The sequence below is a fragment of the Salvelinus alpinus genome, chromosome 29, assembly GCF_045679555.1.
Source record: "Salvelinus alpinus chromosome 29, SLU_Salpinus.1, whole genome shotgun sequence".
NCBI lineage: Eukaryota > Metazoa > Chordata > Actinopteri > Salmoniformes > Salmonidae > Salvelinus > Salvelinus alpinus.
The window spans coordinates 18,862,731-18,878,772 of NC_092114.1; the positions used below are offsets into that span (position 1 = coordinate 18,862,731).

At 40.8% G+C, this 16,042-nt stretch overlaps 3 protein-coding genes and 1 long non-coding RNA gene across 5 annotated transcripts in view; 1 reads left to right on the plus strand and 3 right to left on the minus strand.

Annotated features, from left to right (window-relative positions):
- Positions 1 to 16,042, minus strand: part of hoxa3a (homeobox A3a) — a 35,184-nt gene that overhangs the window by 15,543 nt on the left and 3,599 nt on the right. The window contains exon 2 of one of the 2 annotated variants that reach the window (XM_071374988.1): positions 11,177 to 11,281. The gene's annotated coding sequence lies outside the window, so the exon portion shown is untranslated. Of the gene's footprint in view, positions 1 to 5,437; positions 5,560 to 11,176; positions 11,282 to 16,042 lie in introns of those variants that run through there. The other variant, XM_071374993.1, reaches the window with a different exon arrangement.
- Positions 1,973 to 5,418, minus strand: hoxa4a (homeobox A4a). The gene is made up of 2 exons (XM_071375002.1): positions 3,623 to 5,418; positions 1,973 to 3,133 (listed from the first exon to the last, which is right to left on the minus strand). The coding sequence occupies exons 1-2, from the start codon at positions 4,035 to 4,037 to the stop codon at positions 2,808 to 2,810; spliced, it is 741 nt and encodes a 246-aa protein (XP_071231103.1). The 5' UTR covers positions 4,038 to 5,418; the 3' UTR covers positions 1,973 to 2,807.
- LOC139559213 (uncharacterized) lies at positions 5,709 to 9,694 on the plus strand. The gene is made up of 3 exons (XR_011671717.1): positions 5,709 to 6,430; positions 7,296 to 7,364; positions 9,402 to 9,694. It is a non-coding gene; the product is annotated as an uncharacterized lncRNA (long non-coding RNA).
- On the minus strand, positions 11,887 to 15,269 carry hoxa5a (homeobox A5a). Its single transcript, XM_071375001.1, has 2 exons — positions 13,619 to 15,269; positions 11,887 to 12,979 (listed from the first exon to the last, which is right to left on the minus strand). Exons 1-2 carry the CDS (start codon positions 14,214 to 14,216, stop codon positions 12,723 to 12,725), a joined length of 855 nt encoding a protein of 284 aa, XP_071231102.1. The 5' UTR covers positions 14,217 to 15,269; the 3' UTR covers positions 11,887 to 12,722.

Below are 16,042 nucleotides of genomic sequence, written 5' to 3' on the forward strand. Positions count from 1 at the left end.
TCCTTAATACATTACATTTAATTGCACTTGTATCCACTTAAAGCTCAGAGGGAGATGTAGATGTATGAAGATGTAGCCCTATCATGCATTCCATTCCGCCTGTGCCCAATGCCATTTGATAAGAAAACACTCATTGTACATGTTATAACATTCCACTCAAGGCTACATTATATAATGCCACATCGTCATGGCTTCTGTGTATCAAGGATGGACCATGGAAGCTTGTACAGTCGAATCCCTAGATTAAACGTACTTCTGATGGAAAACAATATTATGGCCTTGAATAACTGGTTAATTAATTTCGTTCACATATCCCACCAAAATTCAACATTGGAATAATGTAGATCCTTTGGAAGGGTCAACTAGGTCATTGATATTATGGCTACAGTAAATGGAATATGTTGTTTTCTCTAATAGGTCTAAGCGTGGTCTATCTCAATCCTTCCTTTCGACAGACGTGTTTGTGTGACGAGTAGCAGCTTAGACGAGTTTGAGTAAATTAGCAGCACGGTTGCACACCTACACGTCATTTTGTTTCCGCAAAACAAAAGAAAAAGCCACGGAGGTCTGGACATTGTGTGTGTCGTAAGGTCAGGGGTCACGTGGAGTGCTCCGAGTCGATGATTGGCCAGAGACGGCCGTGTCCTCTAGTTAAACCCTCCGATTGTTTGATTGTAGCAGGTAGTGACCAACACTCACACGCTGGTACACTAAGGTTTGAGGGGAAGATGCACTTCATCCTTATAATTACAGATGAAAACAGTAGCAGCCAGATACGTGGGTGGACAAATACTTTGATAGAACAGGCCTCTATGGGGCTACATAATACACTGGGGGGAAATGTGTTACTATGGTAGTATCCTATTCGCAACACTCTCATACTGTTGTAAGGCTGTCATATACTGCTAATTTACAGATTATCAACAAATATGCACACAGAATTCCGTTTATTAAGTGTTAACTGGGGGAGGCAGGTAGCTTAGTGGTTAGAGCTTTGGACCAGTAACCGAAAGGTTGCTGGATCAAATACCCGAGCTGTCAAGGTAAAAATCTGTCGTTCTGCCCCTGAACAAGGGAGTTAACACACTGTTCCCCGGTAAGCGGTCATTGTAAATATGAATTTGTTCATGGTATGCCTAGTTAAATAAAACACTTTAAAACTGTGTATGTAATAATGTAACAGACATACATGGCTCGTAAATTAAACAGCTTAGCCTGAGTTTAATAGCAGATATTTTGCACTCTGGAAAGTACACAGAGAAAGATGTATCTGGGTGCATATTTTACCCACAACGATGTTTCTGGATGATTTTGCATCTTTGGCTGCGAACCTATATTTACTGAAAACCTTGGGGCTGTATGAATGCACCTAGTGGCCTTTTGTATGTATTTACAGACGTTTTGGGAGTTGCCTATAAGAATATCACTTGTTTGAGTTGTTTGGTCCAGAAAAAAAACACAAAGTGGACAAACAAAGCAACATTCAACGCCCAGCTCTCTGTCTAGTTGCTTTTTGGACCAAGCCTGATAACAACATACCGAACGAATTGAAAGTTATTCTGTCAAAATAAGGTAAGAAACTAACTTTTTAAGATAATATTATTGAATGTATAAAGATAATTTTTCTTAGTGCATAGATATCCATAATTAAGTGAATTTCTTATGTGCATAACATCCATTAGGCACGCACATCCGAAGCACTGGATAGCTAATTCAAAGGTTTACTCCCTGTTTGGGAATAGTGTTATGTCATTAAAGACATAATGGAAAGTATTGTTATGTCATACATTTTAGAAAAACAAGCATGATGCGCATTGGGTTTGCAAGCCTTGTTAAAATTATATATCCACGCCCTTTGTGCCGCCTTTGACATACAGGCTATGGTATTGTTACCATAGCATTTATTAATTTAATCTATTTCAATGCATATTACTCAGAAATATCCTACAATATCGTATCCAAACCAGCCATATAATTTAAGTACATATTTATTTCACGGGAACAGTTTCTTGCATGGGCCTAAATTACAATACATTATTACAACGTCCATTAATCAGACAACATATACAAATATTCACAGTTTAGAGCACACCACAAAATATGGACAAACTAGTCTGCACTGCTACACGAACAAACAAACAAACGATGTTGCCTTTTTTAAGCCTACAAAATGGATTCAGTATTGTGCCTTTGCTATGATTTGTCTATACTCATTAGGGATGAAAGTCACCTGGACATTACACGACTTAATAATACATTCAACAGTAAATCAACTCACTCACACATCACGAGCTAAACCCTAACTCTGACCCTGTCTCATTCTAAACCTGCCGAGAGGTCTCATACGGGCACCCCGAGCTTTCCTAAAACATCGTCTTCCTTTCAAGTATATATTTCCATGAGAATAAACAAAATTATTGCATAGAACAAAAATAAAAATGAGGCCTCACTTATCTCTCGTCTCATTCTCTTTTATTTTCATTCTATGCAATGATACATATAATCCAAAGTCCTGTGATACATTCGAGTGTGAGTTATCCTTCTGTCTTAATAAACAAATACATTTCAGTTGCCATCTTGGGCAGCAAGTGACGGATTTCGAACTAAAAAATTAGGAGAGAGCGAAAAAACGGAGAGAGGAGGTTGAGGTTGAGAGGGGAAAGGGTATTGAAAGGAGGTGACAGGCCCAAAAGCCAAGGAATGGGGTAATACCATGGTGGACATACTCGAGAATCGGTCCACAAAATTCCTTTTCTGTGTTCTGTTTGCCATTCTCAGTCTGTTGGTTTGGCGCGAGGGTTCCATAACTATAGGGTCGCGGCGCAAGGCGTGGGAACGAGCTGCTGGTGCGTGCCAGTTTTGATTTGCTGCTGCTGCTGGGCTCCCGAGGATGAGCTCGCAGAGCGGATCTTGGTGTTCGGAAGCTTATGATCTTTCTTCCACTTCATCCTTCTATTCTGGAACCAGATCTTCACCTGACGTTCGGAAAGGCACATCGTGTGCGCGATCTCCACGCGCCTGCGTCGGGTCAGGTAGCGGTTGAAGTGGAATTCTTTCTCCAGCTCGAGAGCCTGCTGGCGGGTATAGGCAGTGCGGGACCTCTTGGGCACTCCTCCACTGTAACTAGCATTGACTGGAGAAAGCAAGCACACACACATACAATCAAGCAGGTGTTATCTCCACTAGGCATATTACAAATGTTATTCTCCATAAAGGTTTGTTGGTAGTCTAATGGGGGAATAAAGCCTACGATGTTTTGTGGGGGTTTCCCCTCGATTTCTGTTGGGTAGAAGTACCTTAATTTGGAGACGCCATGTGTACAAGCGCTCGCATCCAGGGACAAATCAAGCCTTAGAAAATGATTAACAAAATCAGCGGGGCTGGATATTACATTTTGGCTGGGGTCCAGCCATGGAGGTAGTTTGGTTTAAAAAGCAACAAAGACCTCATGGCCCCGGCAGGCAATAAAATTTACGAGGGGTTCTTAATTACCGACCCCGCTGCTCGATGGTCGTAAATTGCCATTGTAAGGGGTGCTACTAGTGCTGCCTCAATGGGCGTGCATACGTTCCAGTGGTGGCTTGCTCAGTGGTTCCGGTATTTAAACGTGGCGATAACTCACCAACATGGACCTTCTTCATCCAGGGGTAGACCACCGGCGGTTCCTTGCCCTTCTGTGCACCGGGATAAGACTCAGTAGCGAGGCTGCAGTCTTTGCTGACGTCCTCCACCACACCGCTGTCTGGGACTGGGTTGAGGCGAGGGCCATGGTTCTGGGCAATGGGCTGAGGTTGTGCCTGATGCCTGTCGGTAAAATCGTCGAGTCCATTACTGGGGACATTGCCGTAGTCGTAGCTCGGTTCTGTGTAGTTTGACCTCGGATACGACGCCTCGTCATGATGGGGAAAGCCCGAATCTTTTGGCCGTTCGTAGTACTCAGTAGGGGCGGGGATGTATCCGTTCTGTTGATATTCGTCGCATGGAGGAAAGGAAGGTTCGATATAGTTCGAGTTTATCAAATACGAACTCATGATCATTAATTTGTGAAGTGCAACAATACTAATTTTTATCGTGCTGTCGTTTTTCTGATCTCCACCAAACCCTCCTACTCTCTGTCAAATGTACAAAGTTGTCTGGTCACGTGTAAACCGCCACCAATCACCACGTCTCCTGTGGGCATCATGTAAACAGGAACCAATGGAAAGCCTGGCATTGGCACAACGAAAATTGCTCCGACTAGCCGACGTTGTGTTTTCCTTATTAAATCAAAATAGATCAAGAAAAAAACTATGAAGTCACTTGTTTATCACATAGCCGAAACTAAACTAGAATAAATAAACCCTTTATTTAGCAGTAAACCACATTAAACCACGGCCTTGAGGAGATGATGATGATGATGTTGGGTATATCTTACTGTTGGAAATAAGCAAACTGTAAATGTTCTCTTTTCTGTCAAAGATGACATTGGAGCTCATTTCCAGTCCATTCCTGTCCAAAATGCTTTCCTTTCTAGTCAATTCTGAGTTGGTAATTCCGTGAATAAAATGTAAATCTGTATCTCACTTGATTTGAACGACAATAAAACAAGGCAAGGTTGAAAACATTGCATGTGCGCCGTTACGCACCTCTGATGTTCATATTCAGTCATTTAAACTAATGAAAACTCCGCATTTTAATTTAAGAAATGTTTGAGAAGGATAACATCAAATAGTTTACATTTGGCTTCTCATATGATGATACAAGATGGCAACTGAATAGCAGGCCCAAATAAGACAAGTGATTTTGACATGGCCAAAGGTTCTCATTTTTCATTTCATTTGAGTAATTTAGAAGATGCTCTTATCTAGAGTAGCTTAATCTATACACGAGTAGTGTTAGTTGATGAGAAATTAACATTTGTGTTGAAATTTGTAGCAACTCAAAACAAAAGTAAGGGTTCAACATGCACGTCTACAGACTCATATTCTACTACTAAAGCACGTTTTAGTAACCACGAAGATAGGCCTAATGCGAGTCATTTTGTGAAGCAAATGACTGTGATTGACTGTAACTAACCTGTGGTATGATATAGTACCTTTACTATACATACATTACGCTGTTCACTTTCCTCCAAGATCCAACATAAAACACCCATCATTTGTGCAGCGTTTTAAACTATTGAGCTGGACACCAGATAATGATTACAACAGCAACAAAACTAAGGGCATAATAATAATAATTATAATAATAATAATACATTTAGTGTATGCCTACTATTAATACGTTAAACCACTACAACAACTGAAAAAAAACAATTACATCTAAAATAACTATATTTAAGACATCACCTGAAAAGATCATGACCATGTAGGCTAAAATTAACCAAACACACTTCTCGATTCATTTCACTATGACAAAAGTGCAATTATATCCAGTTTATAATAGAAGCATCCCTGACCGTATCTCTTCTGTGCCATCAGTATCTCGTCAATTGCCATCTCCACGACCTGTTCGCCCTCCAGCTCACTATTACAAATCAGAGGTGAAAACCTTGAGGAAGCCAGTTCAACCGCACGAGCAACACTACGGAAGGTGTCTGCGACCGTCTACGTGAAGAAGGCCCGGTGTGCGGTGGCAAGGGGATGCAAAACTTCGGAAATATTGAAGGCTTTATTTTTATTTTTTTTCTCTCCCCCTTTCTGTTCGCCCCCTAAACAGCGATAACTTCTCTCTGACCCCAAAGTGACACCGTTTCTATGTTGTTTCTGATTAATCTTGCCCATTGACAGTCTTTGTTAAACAACAAGGCGTGCCCTTCCCCAACGAGGCGACATTTTCATATTTGTTAGACGCAGTGACCTGAAGCTCACCCCGGACTTGGACTTCGGTTTTCCAGGGTCTACTCGGCTCTGGGTAGATTACGGAGCACTTAGCACCGGTCAGCACCTAACAGCGCCCCAAAAATAATTTTAAAAAACCAGTACAAAACCCACGATAAAGCGTAGGTCCATCTGAAAAAGCCTTGCGTCGACTGTGCCACTCCTGTAGGTAATGTTAGCCAACTAAACTGAAGTTTCGGTGTCTCCTGGTCAAGGTTTTCTTTAGAATAGTATAAATATGTATATGTGTTGAATTTGTTTCACACTGTTAGGCTTCTGTTAATGTTTCTCACCTAGGCTCATGTTTTTCCTGTTCAAACAAGGTCCTCCTCGGAGCTTTGTATGTGTAAGCCATCGCTATGGGATTTTCATTTTAGTCAGATATAGGCCTATATGGCCTTTTACGCATCTAAATAGCCAAAGTTGTTAGGTGTTATATTACAATTGAGTGTATTTTACACCTGTAACTCATCGTGAATGACAAGGGGAATCTTTTTTTGTTGAGGATCTGGCCTCCAGAACGCATGTAGCCAAGACCACCTGAGGGTCTATCTGTCAGCATAATGTCCACGGTAAGAATACTTGACTTGATATCTAAATGTACACTCTAGTGTGTTATATAAGTGTTATATAAATATGGGCAGGATTGGCTATTATCCACTCGCTAGCCATAGTACCCTTGAATAAGCGACAGTTTAAAGGGTCCGTAATGCTTTACAGCCATTTACAATTAACTTGTTGCTATACTATGGCTTGTGTGTGTGTGTTATACACAGTTTTGGAAACGTTCAATTTGGAATGCATTATAAACAAGTATTTTTGCATGAGAAAAACTCATGAACTGTAAAAATCCTGATTTATGATGTTCAATTCCCTTAATTTCCTTCAGTTGAGAAAATAGTTCTTTCGAGATGCTGTTTTATTTTAGAGTTTTGAAACAGGCGAAATATAAACAGCACTGTGTGTGAGTGACAAACGTTATGATCTGATAAACACTTGAAACGACTGAAATATGCTATTCAAAGAACCACATTCAGTGTTTTACCTTTTAGGGTGGAAATACTGACGTTCACGAATGGATGTTTACGATTTAAAAAAATTAGAAGCGAATAAGAAATGTGGGCCTGCATGGTATCAATCTTAGGTTACAACGTGATTTTGGCTGTTGAAATGTTTCTGTAACAATTATTCCATATCAAAATCCTCCAAGACATCCATGTTAATTAGCAAAAGAGCAAAAAAAGTCTAGTTGTGAATAAGAAATAATTAGGCCTACTATTTATTGATTTAGAAAGGTACTGTGAGTGAAAGAAGTAGATTGCCACTCTTTCGGTCCTTCCCATATATAACGAACATATATCATTCTGACACTGTACTGTAAATTGAGATAATAAGAAAGTGCTCTGACGATAGTGACTGATCACATATGGTTGCTAGATCCCTTGTCTGTTAGGAGGACCAGGCTGCAGAGGAAAATGTTCCCTCGGTATTCACGAGGTGGTAAAGGTAAGGGTAAGGATTTTGATAATGCAACATATTGAAATAAAGAATATATTGGGAGTGGTTTGAAGAAGGAAGCTATAGATGTATCTTTTGGCCTAAACATGAATGCCACCCACAGAGCTCCTCGCACATTTAACACACGTTCAGAGGAAGATGGGTGGGTGAAATAGTATGATTCCATTCAACATTTTGTTGAAGTTGTCTTCTTAAAAATGGGACATAAATCAAAGCAAATGTAACTACATCAAGTGAGTGTTTTATGTAGATTGTAGATACACACAAGTGTTGAACAACATGGCCTTAATAGGTCTGTGTTATCATAGCGTATTTTGCCCAACCCGTTTCTTCTAAACTTATACGACGGAACATATACTATATCTTCATCCATAAACAGTTGTTAGAACGGTGCCATAACCCAATGCGTTATCTCCTATAACATAAAGATCACTTGTGGGAGCCACAAACATTGAGTGGCTAATGGCTATTTCTTTATTTCTTTATGATAAAGACACCTCCAATTATCATATTTGTCCTTTGGCTCTTGACTCTTTTGCAATAAACGAAGAAACTGAATTACCAATAGTTAGACTGGTGTATAATAGCCCACTTGCTTGTTGATCAAAACGAAATATGAATCGCAAGTTCGAGAATACATTGTTGCTAACACGGCTAAGGTGGCTCTCACAATTTCGAGTGCACCGTTTTTATGTGAGGTTTTAAGAGAAAAGGCCTATGTTACATTTAGCAGTGTGTTTAAACCAAATTGTATATATTACAATAGAGGTGCATATATTTTTTTTAAATGATCTCCATGAAACACGTTGGGTTACACACTTTAATGTAGAATAAGATAAGGCTTGATCTCACATTTTCACAACTTTACGTGAAAGGATAACGCCTATTCGATCCTGTTATACAGATCCATCCGCCATTAGAGGCTATATAGCCTATATCCTAATGCCTTTTCAAAACCCAATTAAGTTCGAATGATATTTTGTTCTTACTAATAACAATTGACTGTTCTCATTATAAAATAAACATATTCTTTCTTTGTAACCAAAATCACCCTCTGGATAATTTTTTGTACGGCTAAAAAGAGGACTCTTTCCTCAGCAGAAGGAGAGAAAGACTACATGTTTTAAAGGGGTCCGGGGGCTCCATTTGGGGGGCTGTGGGCATAGCCTACCCATCATCCTGTGACCGGGGTAAGAGTATCAATCCTCAAAATGCAAATGTTTCCCTCATATCCAATGCAATTTATTCAAAGGAAATTCACCAATCAACCGCCCTAATAAAATGCCGCCACTCAATCTTGGGTCTGGGGACGGGCGGGGGTCCACTCCCCTCGGTCCCAAACTCGGGGTCGCCCTGCTTTCAGGGTTCACCTGGAGTGCACCGTCAAACATATGTAATTCAAAGCTATTCTATCTTTTGTGTGGAGAGTCAAGATCGCTATTATAACGCTGGCATCAGGCCCCTGCTGAACAGATGACGGGAGACTTGTTCAGCGGGTAAACTTTTGACCCCAAATGTTCCTCCTCTTCTCCCGCTATATCGAGATCATCAGTCCCACCCCCGTGAGGCTGTGCTGCCAGGGCGAGGTGTCTGGCTGCTTGGGAAGAAAACTTGATTTGCAATATATCCATTTCTGTTATCATTACTGTAATTATTCTAACGACAATCATAATTAGTGATATAACAGGCAGGCCTATAATATAATAACTGTAGTTGTATCTCTGTATTGTCTCACTGTGGGTGTTGGTTACAATGCACCGCTCTCTGTACAACATCACCAATACAAGCAAACCGCTCAGGGATGCATGTCCTTCATACTTTTGTGTGAGTCTTTTTCTCTCATTGCCTCACATAGGCCTAGTGTTTTTGCTAAATTGCCCCAAAGGCTCTCCAAATAAAATAATGCAATATACAAATGATATTACTTCACTGCAATGTGTAATAATGCAAGCAAACCGGTCAAGTATTGTGTGCGTCCTATCATACTATTTTGTATTTGTGTATGTGTCCCCCCCCCCCTCTCAGGAGCTGGCTGCAGGTGACACTGAACTTGGCCTAAAGCGAGCTCTGCTGGTGGCTGGAGGATGCAGATTTATCTTGCTGCTATGGCTGACCTCGCGGTGAACCGCGCACGGGGGATGGTTCATTTATTTCTGCCTGGCATTGTCTGCCTAGGACCCCGATTTGGATTTTTGTATTGTGTAACAACGGTGTAATTTTCGCCCCAGACGTCACAATGATATTGACATAGAATAACGGTTTCTTTTTCATTTTCTACACCATATAACTGTAATGGAAATGAAGTCAAATTTCATTGCATTGGCTATTTGTTTACACGATGGAGTCTTCTATGTCGATTGTTAGGGGAAGGGGGAGCGGGGATCAACCCACCTCAAATCATCAGATGTTTCAGAGTTTATACTTTGAGAGTTTAGTTTTTATATAAACCCCTTTCATTTCAATTCATTTTCTGATGTGAAATAGATTCAAATTGAATTCACACCACTGACGGGGATAGTTATGAGGTGCCTGTAAGCACCAGTTTCGGTCTAATTGGGCGTAATTGCAATCTGTGCAAATACATAAGAGCAACACACGACAATGGAAATTGAGTCAGAAATCCAATTTGAATCTAAATCCAGAAATCCAGAATCCAAAGCACTGTTATACACAACAAATAGACCAAGCCTATACTAGCCACTCATCAGCACACACCTTATCGCAAAGTAAAATAAAACCAAGACTGTCGCCACAAGTAGGCCTAAACAAAATCTACATTATAAGCAAAACGAAAAAGTAATTAGGCTATAACCTACAAAATAAGAAATTATGATGCAGAGACATTTTTCTAGAAAACGAAAACATACTCAATCTAAAGGAAACTATTGTGATTGGGCAAATGCGTCACAAAGTCAGACCAACGCTTATGACGCATTTTCACATAGAAGTCAAAGCTTTATTGGAGATACTGGTATCTGAGTGTTCATGTCGGCCCGGACGCACGCGCCCAAGCTGGGCCACGAGGTCACCATGAAGCAAGAGTGACACTCTCCAACTGAACTTTACAACACAAAAACACAAAATGACATGGCTGACGCAAAACGGAATTCCTTTCCAAGTGTGGCCCTGCTGTGTTTTGTCCTCTATTGTGTTTACTCTACAGTGTGTTTGGCTGTCTTAAACCATTTGAACAAATTTGGAACACATGAGGAAACCTGACCAAAGACACACCTAGAGCTTCAAACAAAGTGTACAAGTTGTGCCTAACTTGACAATTACACAGATTGAAAAGCTACATTTACCCCAAAAGTGGTTGTATGATAGTTGAGTACTGTACACAAAGATATTCCAGTTTAGCAATGACATTGGAAACACCATAAAACAGCTCAAATAGCTTTTTTGGCTTGTCCAGCACATTAATGGCTATGAAGAGTCCAAAGAAGCCCCGTGTGTAATACAGGAAGTGAAAAAACACGAATTAAAAAGGAAAAGGAATGGACAGAAGCATAATTATCCCACATGCAAAAATGTATTATGAGTTACACCACAGATGGAGGGAAACTAGTTACACTAGGAAGGAAGCAATTAAATATCCATGAGCCTGAACCAACCCTGGCCAACATCTGCCGAGAGAAACCAGGATTCAGCTCAGCACCACTGACAAATTAGCGTAATGGGCTAATATGGACAGATAGCGCGTCCGAATACAATCATAATTCTGTTTCAAACAGGGTGGCTGTTCAGAGCTAAGGGAATGGAAGGCTACAGGCTACTCAAGGGCAATAGAGGCAGAAACTTACCTCGAGACCGGAGCTGTCTTCTCGTGTGCGTCTGGCGTACAGGGTCCATCGCGAGGCGTTCTGGTGAGCAAGGAGTGGGTGTAACGGTCAAGGAACACTTACAGCCTGCAAGGAGAGAGTCAGACGAAGCCTCGCGTCAGTGCGATTATATGTTATGTGCAATATACTGTCAACTCCCCAAAACCATAAAACTTACTTTAATGGCCACCACGTGACAGTTTATGGCCAGTGAGCCTATCTGGCCGCGCTCCGGATGATTTTTACGATCTAATTCATAGACAAAACCCCCATTCATTTGGCACCCAAATGTCAGGGAGCCGGAACCGGCCTAATAAAGTTTACGTTTCGAAAAGTGAACTGATTATATGATAGTAGTAAGCTCGAGCACATGGGACGCAGAGCCCCTCGAGCCGGTCACTGGCAAGGACCTGCTTTATCCCTACGCACAAAGGTGAGTAAAGTGTGCAGATATAGATTTTGCTACCTGTTGATTTTCTCGACCTTGAAACTAGCTAGAAAAGTTTAACTTTTAAAGTTTTAATTGCAGTCAATGGAGTGAAAGGCCTATAGTCTTGACCTAGAAAAAAAACGAGTTACTGCAGGCCTAAAAACTTTACATTCAACAACAAAAACCTTACAAAAACATACACACTTTCGTTTTACCGTGAGGCACATGAAGAAGTAATATAAATAACCGAAATAACAAATAATTGACAGTTTCTGTCGTTCCAGTAGAAAGTTTATTATAATCAGCATCATCACTATAATATTATTTTCAATTTCCAGTCATTCTTTAAAAACATTTACAAAAAGCGTATAGCACGATGAAGCTATACACTTAGGCAATGGGATCCACTATGGAACCCTTCACATCCAAAATAGAGGGGAACGTACAAGACAGAAACACACATTCTAAGAAGCTGCGCCAGGTGAACAGATTTACAGTAGCTCGTGTAAAAGGATACAAAGGCACAGCTCCACGCAATGGGTCAGAACTGCGATCCCGTCACGTGTTCACAACGCACAACAATCGCGTAAGGCTTATAAGTCTGTCTACAATAAGGAACAAGTTATCTAAGTTTGGTACAATACATTGAACAAATAAATACATACTTACATATAAAACAAAGGCTATACACAAAAGCAACACAATTTTTTATCAACTCATTAGTTATTCGAGTTTCTATACTGTTTTACAAGTGCAATAGGCTACACAACTTTTATTGGGTAGTTAATGGACTTTTTTGCGGTAACTTCGAGTTTATTCTATTTTGAACAAGAAATAAGTTAACAAACATGTATTTCCCATTGGTTTGTCCTAAGACAAACAATGTACAGAATGTTTATTTTTTTACTCACATAAGCATTATCACGGTCAAAATAAATATAACTATAGAGGAAAGTATTTTTGAAAAGGCCGGAGTATGGACAACTGCATGTTCACTGTCCCAAAACAGCCATCGGAAAGTCTTTCGCAATGTAAAAGTGAATGGAAGTTCTTCCAAGCTTTGTATTATTTTATTAGAGCTCATCGGGGAACCAAATATCAGGGACGGTGGTACCCTACACCCCCTGCCGCTGCCATGCTCATGCTTTTCAGTTTGTTGTCCTTTTTCCACTTCATCCTTCTGTTCTGGAACCAGATTTTGATCTGGCGTTCTGATAGGCAGAGCGCGTGCGCTATCTCGATCCTCCGTCTGCGGGTCAGATACCGGTTGAAATGGAACTCTTTCTCGAGCTCCAGGGTCTGGTAGCGCGTGTATGCTGTCCTCGCCCTCTTCCCCTCTGGTCCAGTGAGACTGTCTGGTGGTAACACACAGGACGCAACAATGAGCCCATAATCAAAATAGCAACCAACACAACAATGTTTACGAAGGCTTTATGCAGATTTACCTGGCAACAATGCAAGGACTTTTTTTTTTTCTTGATCAATAATGTTTACTAACGCTTTATGCAATGATTATTATATGCTAGAAAATGTACTTTATTCTTGATCACACTTCGATGCAGCTCAGTCCACATAAACACACTATTCACCTTTTCCATGTAGTGGAAGTGCCAATTAATTCCCAAAAGTTTGTCTTATAAAAAGACCATAAACATTTAGAATAATACAAAATGATGACAAAAGAAAATCCTATATTTAAACAAAATGTTCACCTTCTGCATTTTGGAAAATGTTTTCATGCCACGTTGAATAATTTTTCCAACGCTTTGGGTCCAAATATGCAGGTGAACAGGTGGCGTAAATCTCGCCATTACACCACTTAACCATTACTACTATCAAATACAGATTATTTCTCTCTTATAGAATGATTCGGTGAAATACTTTTTACCTTCGAAAATGGCAACAAGCACAGCTTAAAAGGGCTATAGGACGTCATCTCCACGACAAGTACAAAACATAAACGTCTACCTAATCAACATATAAAGCTATTTTACCATGACTTATGTGCAGTTTCCTCATCCAGGGGTAGATCTGAGGCTGGGCACCGTCGGTGAAATGTTGGGAAGTTGTGTGCTCTCTTCCAGCGGGCTTCTCTTCCTCGAGGAGGGGGGAGGCTTTGGACACACACTCCTGGTTCAACAGCGTGCCTCCGTTCGAACTCGAGCTCGGGGTCGCGCAGGGGATAGTTATGGAGTTCTTTATGGCTCGGTGTTGAGGTTGAGACTCGCTGACCGGAGACGAGCTTGTGACAGAGGAGGAGCACGGGAGCATGTCAGGTGCAGGCGAGAGGGGCGCCGTCCCAGTGGCGCTCGCGGGCTGGGTGTACCTGGATGGCTCGACAGAGGACGTTGTTGCCGCCGCCGACTGGTTCGGGGAGTAGCCCTGTGCCCGCTCGTTGGCCACAAAGTGCCCATTACCGCGACCGACAGTGAGGTCCATCCCGTTGTAGCCATAACCGTGCCTGCTGGAATGCATGTTCGTTGAGTCCCTGTATTGGTCGTTTGCTGAGCTGTGGTCTCCATAATTATGTAACTGGAAGTCGGCGCCATTGGGATAACGACCGCAGAATGAGTTTACAAAATAGGAGCTCATTGATTGACTATTCAAATACTGTTGTTTAGCAGGTATTTGTTGTTTTATTTTTGGAGAAAATAGTAACCTGTGTGCTTGATTTGTGGCTCTTGATGCTTTTGCTTCTTCTATTGCACCCTTGCACAATTTATGATGAATTAGGGAAATGAGTAGAACGTGTACTTGATTCTCTCTTACGTAGGCACCCAAATATGGGTTAAGGCTGAGAATCACGTGCTTTTGTTGACCAGTCGTAAATCCTGCTTGATGACCTCCAGAGGTAAACTCGTGCACAAGTAGGAAATCTGTGTGGGATGTTAGGGGCGCGCGCCTGGGAGTGCGCCTGGGCAGGGCGCTCGCGGGGCCCGGGTTGCATCTCTTGGATTGTCCTTGCGCGCCATCCTCCGGCCACAATCTGGCACTGCCTGCGACGGCGTTTGAGGCGTGGCCTCTGAACAGGGTCGTTCAGAGGTTAACGACCATTGCGGCAAACGCATTGCCTTCCCAAACAATACAACAAGAAACGCACTGAATAGTGAATATGCAACCTCTCCACTGACACAGAGTACAGAAAGAAATTCAACATTAAACATTATCCTTATAGTTGGGAATAAAACACGTGCAGTAGGCCTACAAAACAACACAACTAGCCTAAAGTATCAAAAACAATTGTCTAGCACCTTACCTTTAGTTTAATATTTCGTTAAACCATGTTACAAATCTTCGAATTTTAGTAATCAACCCTTGAAAAGTCTATATTTGCATTAATATCCTCCTTAGTTCAGGCTACTGGTGTGAACAGCTTGGTCACCTGCAGATCAACCGTTATTCCTAAAATTGTTAGATGCTCTGAAAAATGAGGCACTTCAAATGAATTACTGTTTCGTTTTTTTAAGATGACAGAAAGTAAGCTACCATACAATAGCATTATTAGACAATTATTTACCCCTCAATTGAAATTCCATAAATACTTAACGTGAATAAAGCACGTTTTGATCAACAAAAATTGCCTGAATTAAGTAAATGTGATGTTTAAATTGGTTCAATGTACGTGCGTAAAAATTTGCTGCGGTTCCAAATGAATAGCCTAAGCTCTAGCAGACATTACAGCGAAACAATAATATCCATTTTATTGTCATTATATTTTTTTGCCAATATGGATAACTTAAGTCAATTTCAGAACAGGAAAACTAGGAGCAGAATATCATTCGAAAGGAATCTAAACACACGAAGTTTCTCGCATTCGATGAAGAAAGAATGAAAGAAAATCAAAGTAAGAGAAGAAGGGAATTTAGAATATATATCTTTTTAAATAATGTCTGACAATAGGGGGAATAAACAGGATTTCTTGGTTTAGGAATTTTAGTGTATTTTACATGGACATATGCCTAGGTGAAATGAAATTATTTCCCTTGGCCTCTCTCGGCATCTTCCCCACACCCATAGATAATGTCCTCCGAGTGAGGACGCGAATGTAGTAGGCTATATGACTCTATTTCAACTCAGATAAGTCTTGTCAAGTTTTCAAAATAGAAAGATAAGGCACCGCATATTGACAATCTAAAATTAGGTTCGAAATATGATACGAAGAAAGCCCTATCAGTATAACAGCAGAAGTAATACAACTGTAGGCTCAAAACAAGCAATGACAATAACAAACATATGACTACATTACTTTAGCACAATTTGGTTTTAAATCATGTTAATCTGTGTTGAGCTGCTGATTAGTTGCTGTAACTTAGAGGTCACCTGTACCTAAAATAGAAGCAGCGATGACTATAATACTAGCCTATTTCAACAGGGCAAAACGTTTCCATCCCAAAAAGCAATGTGTTGACGTTGAATCA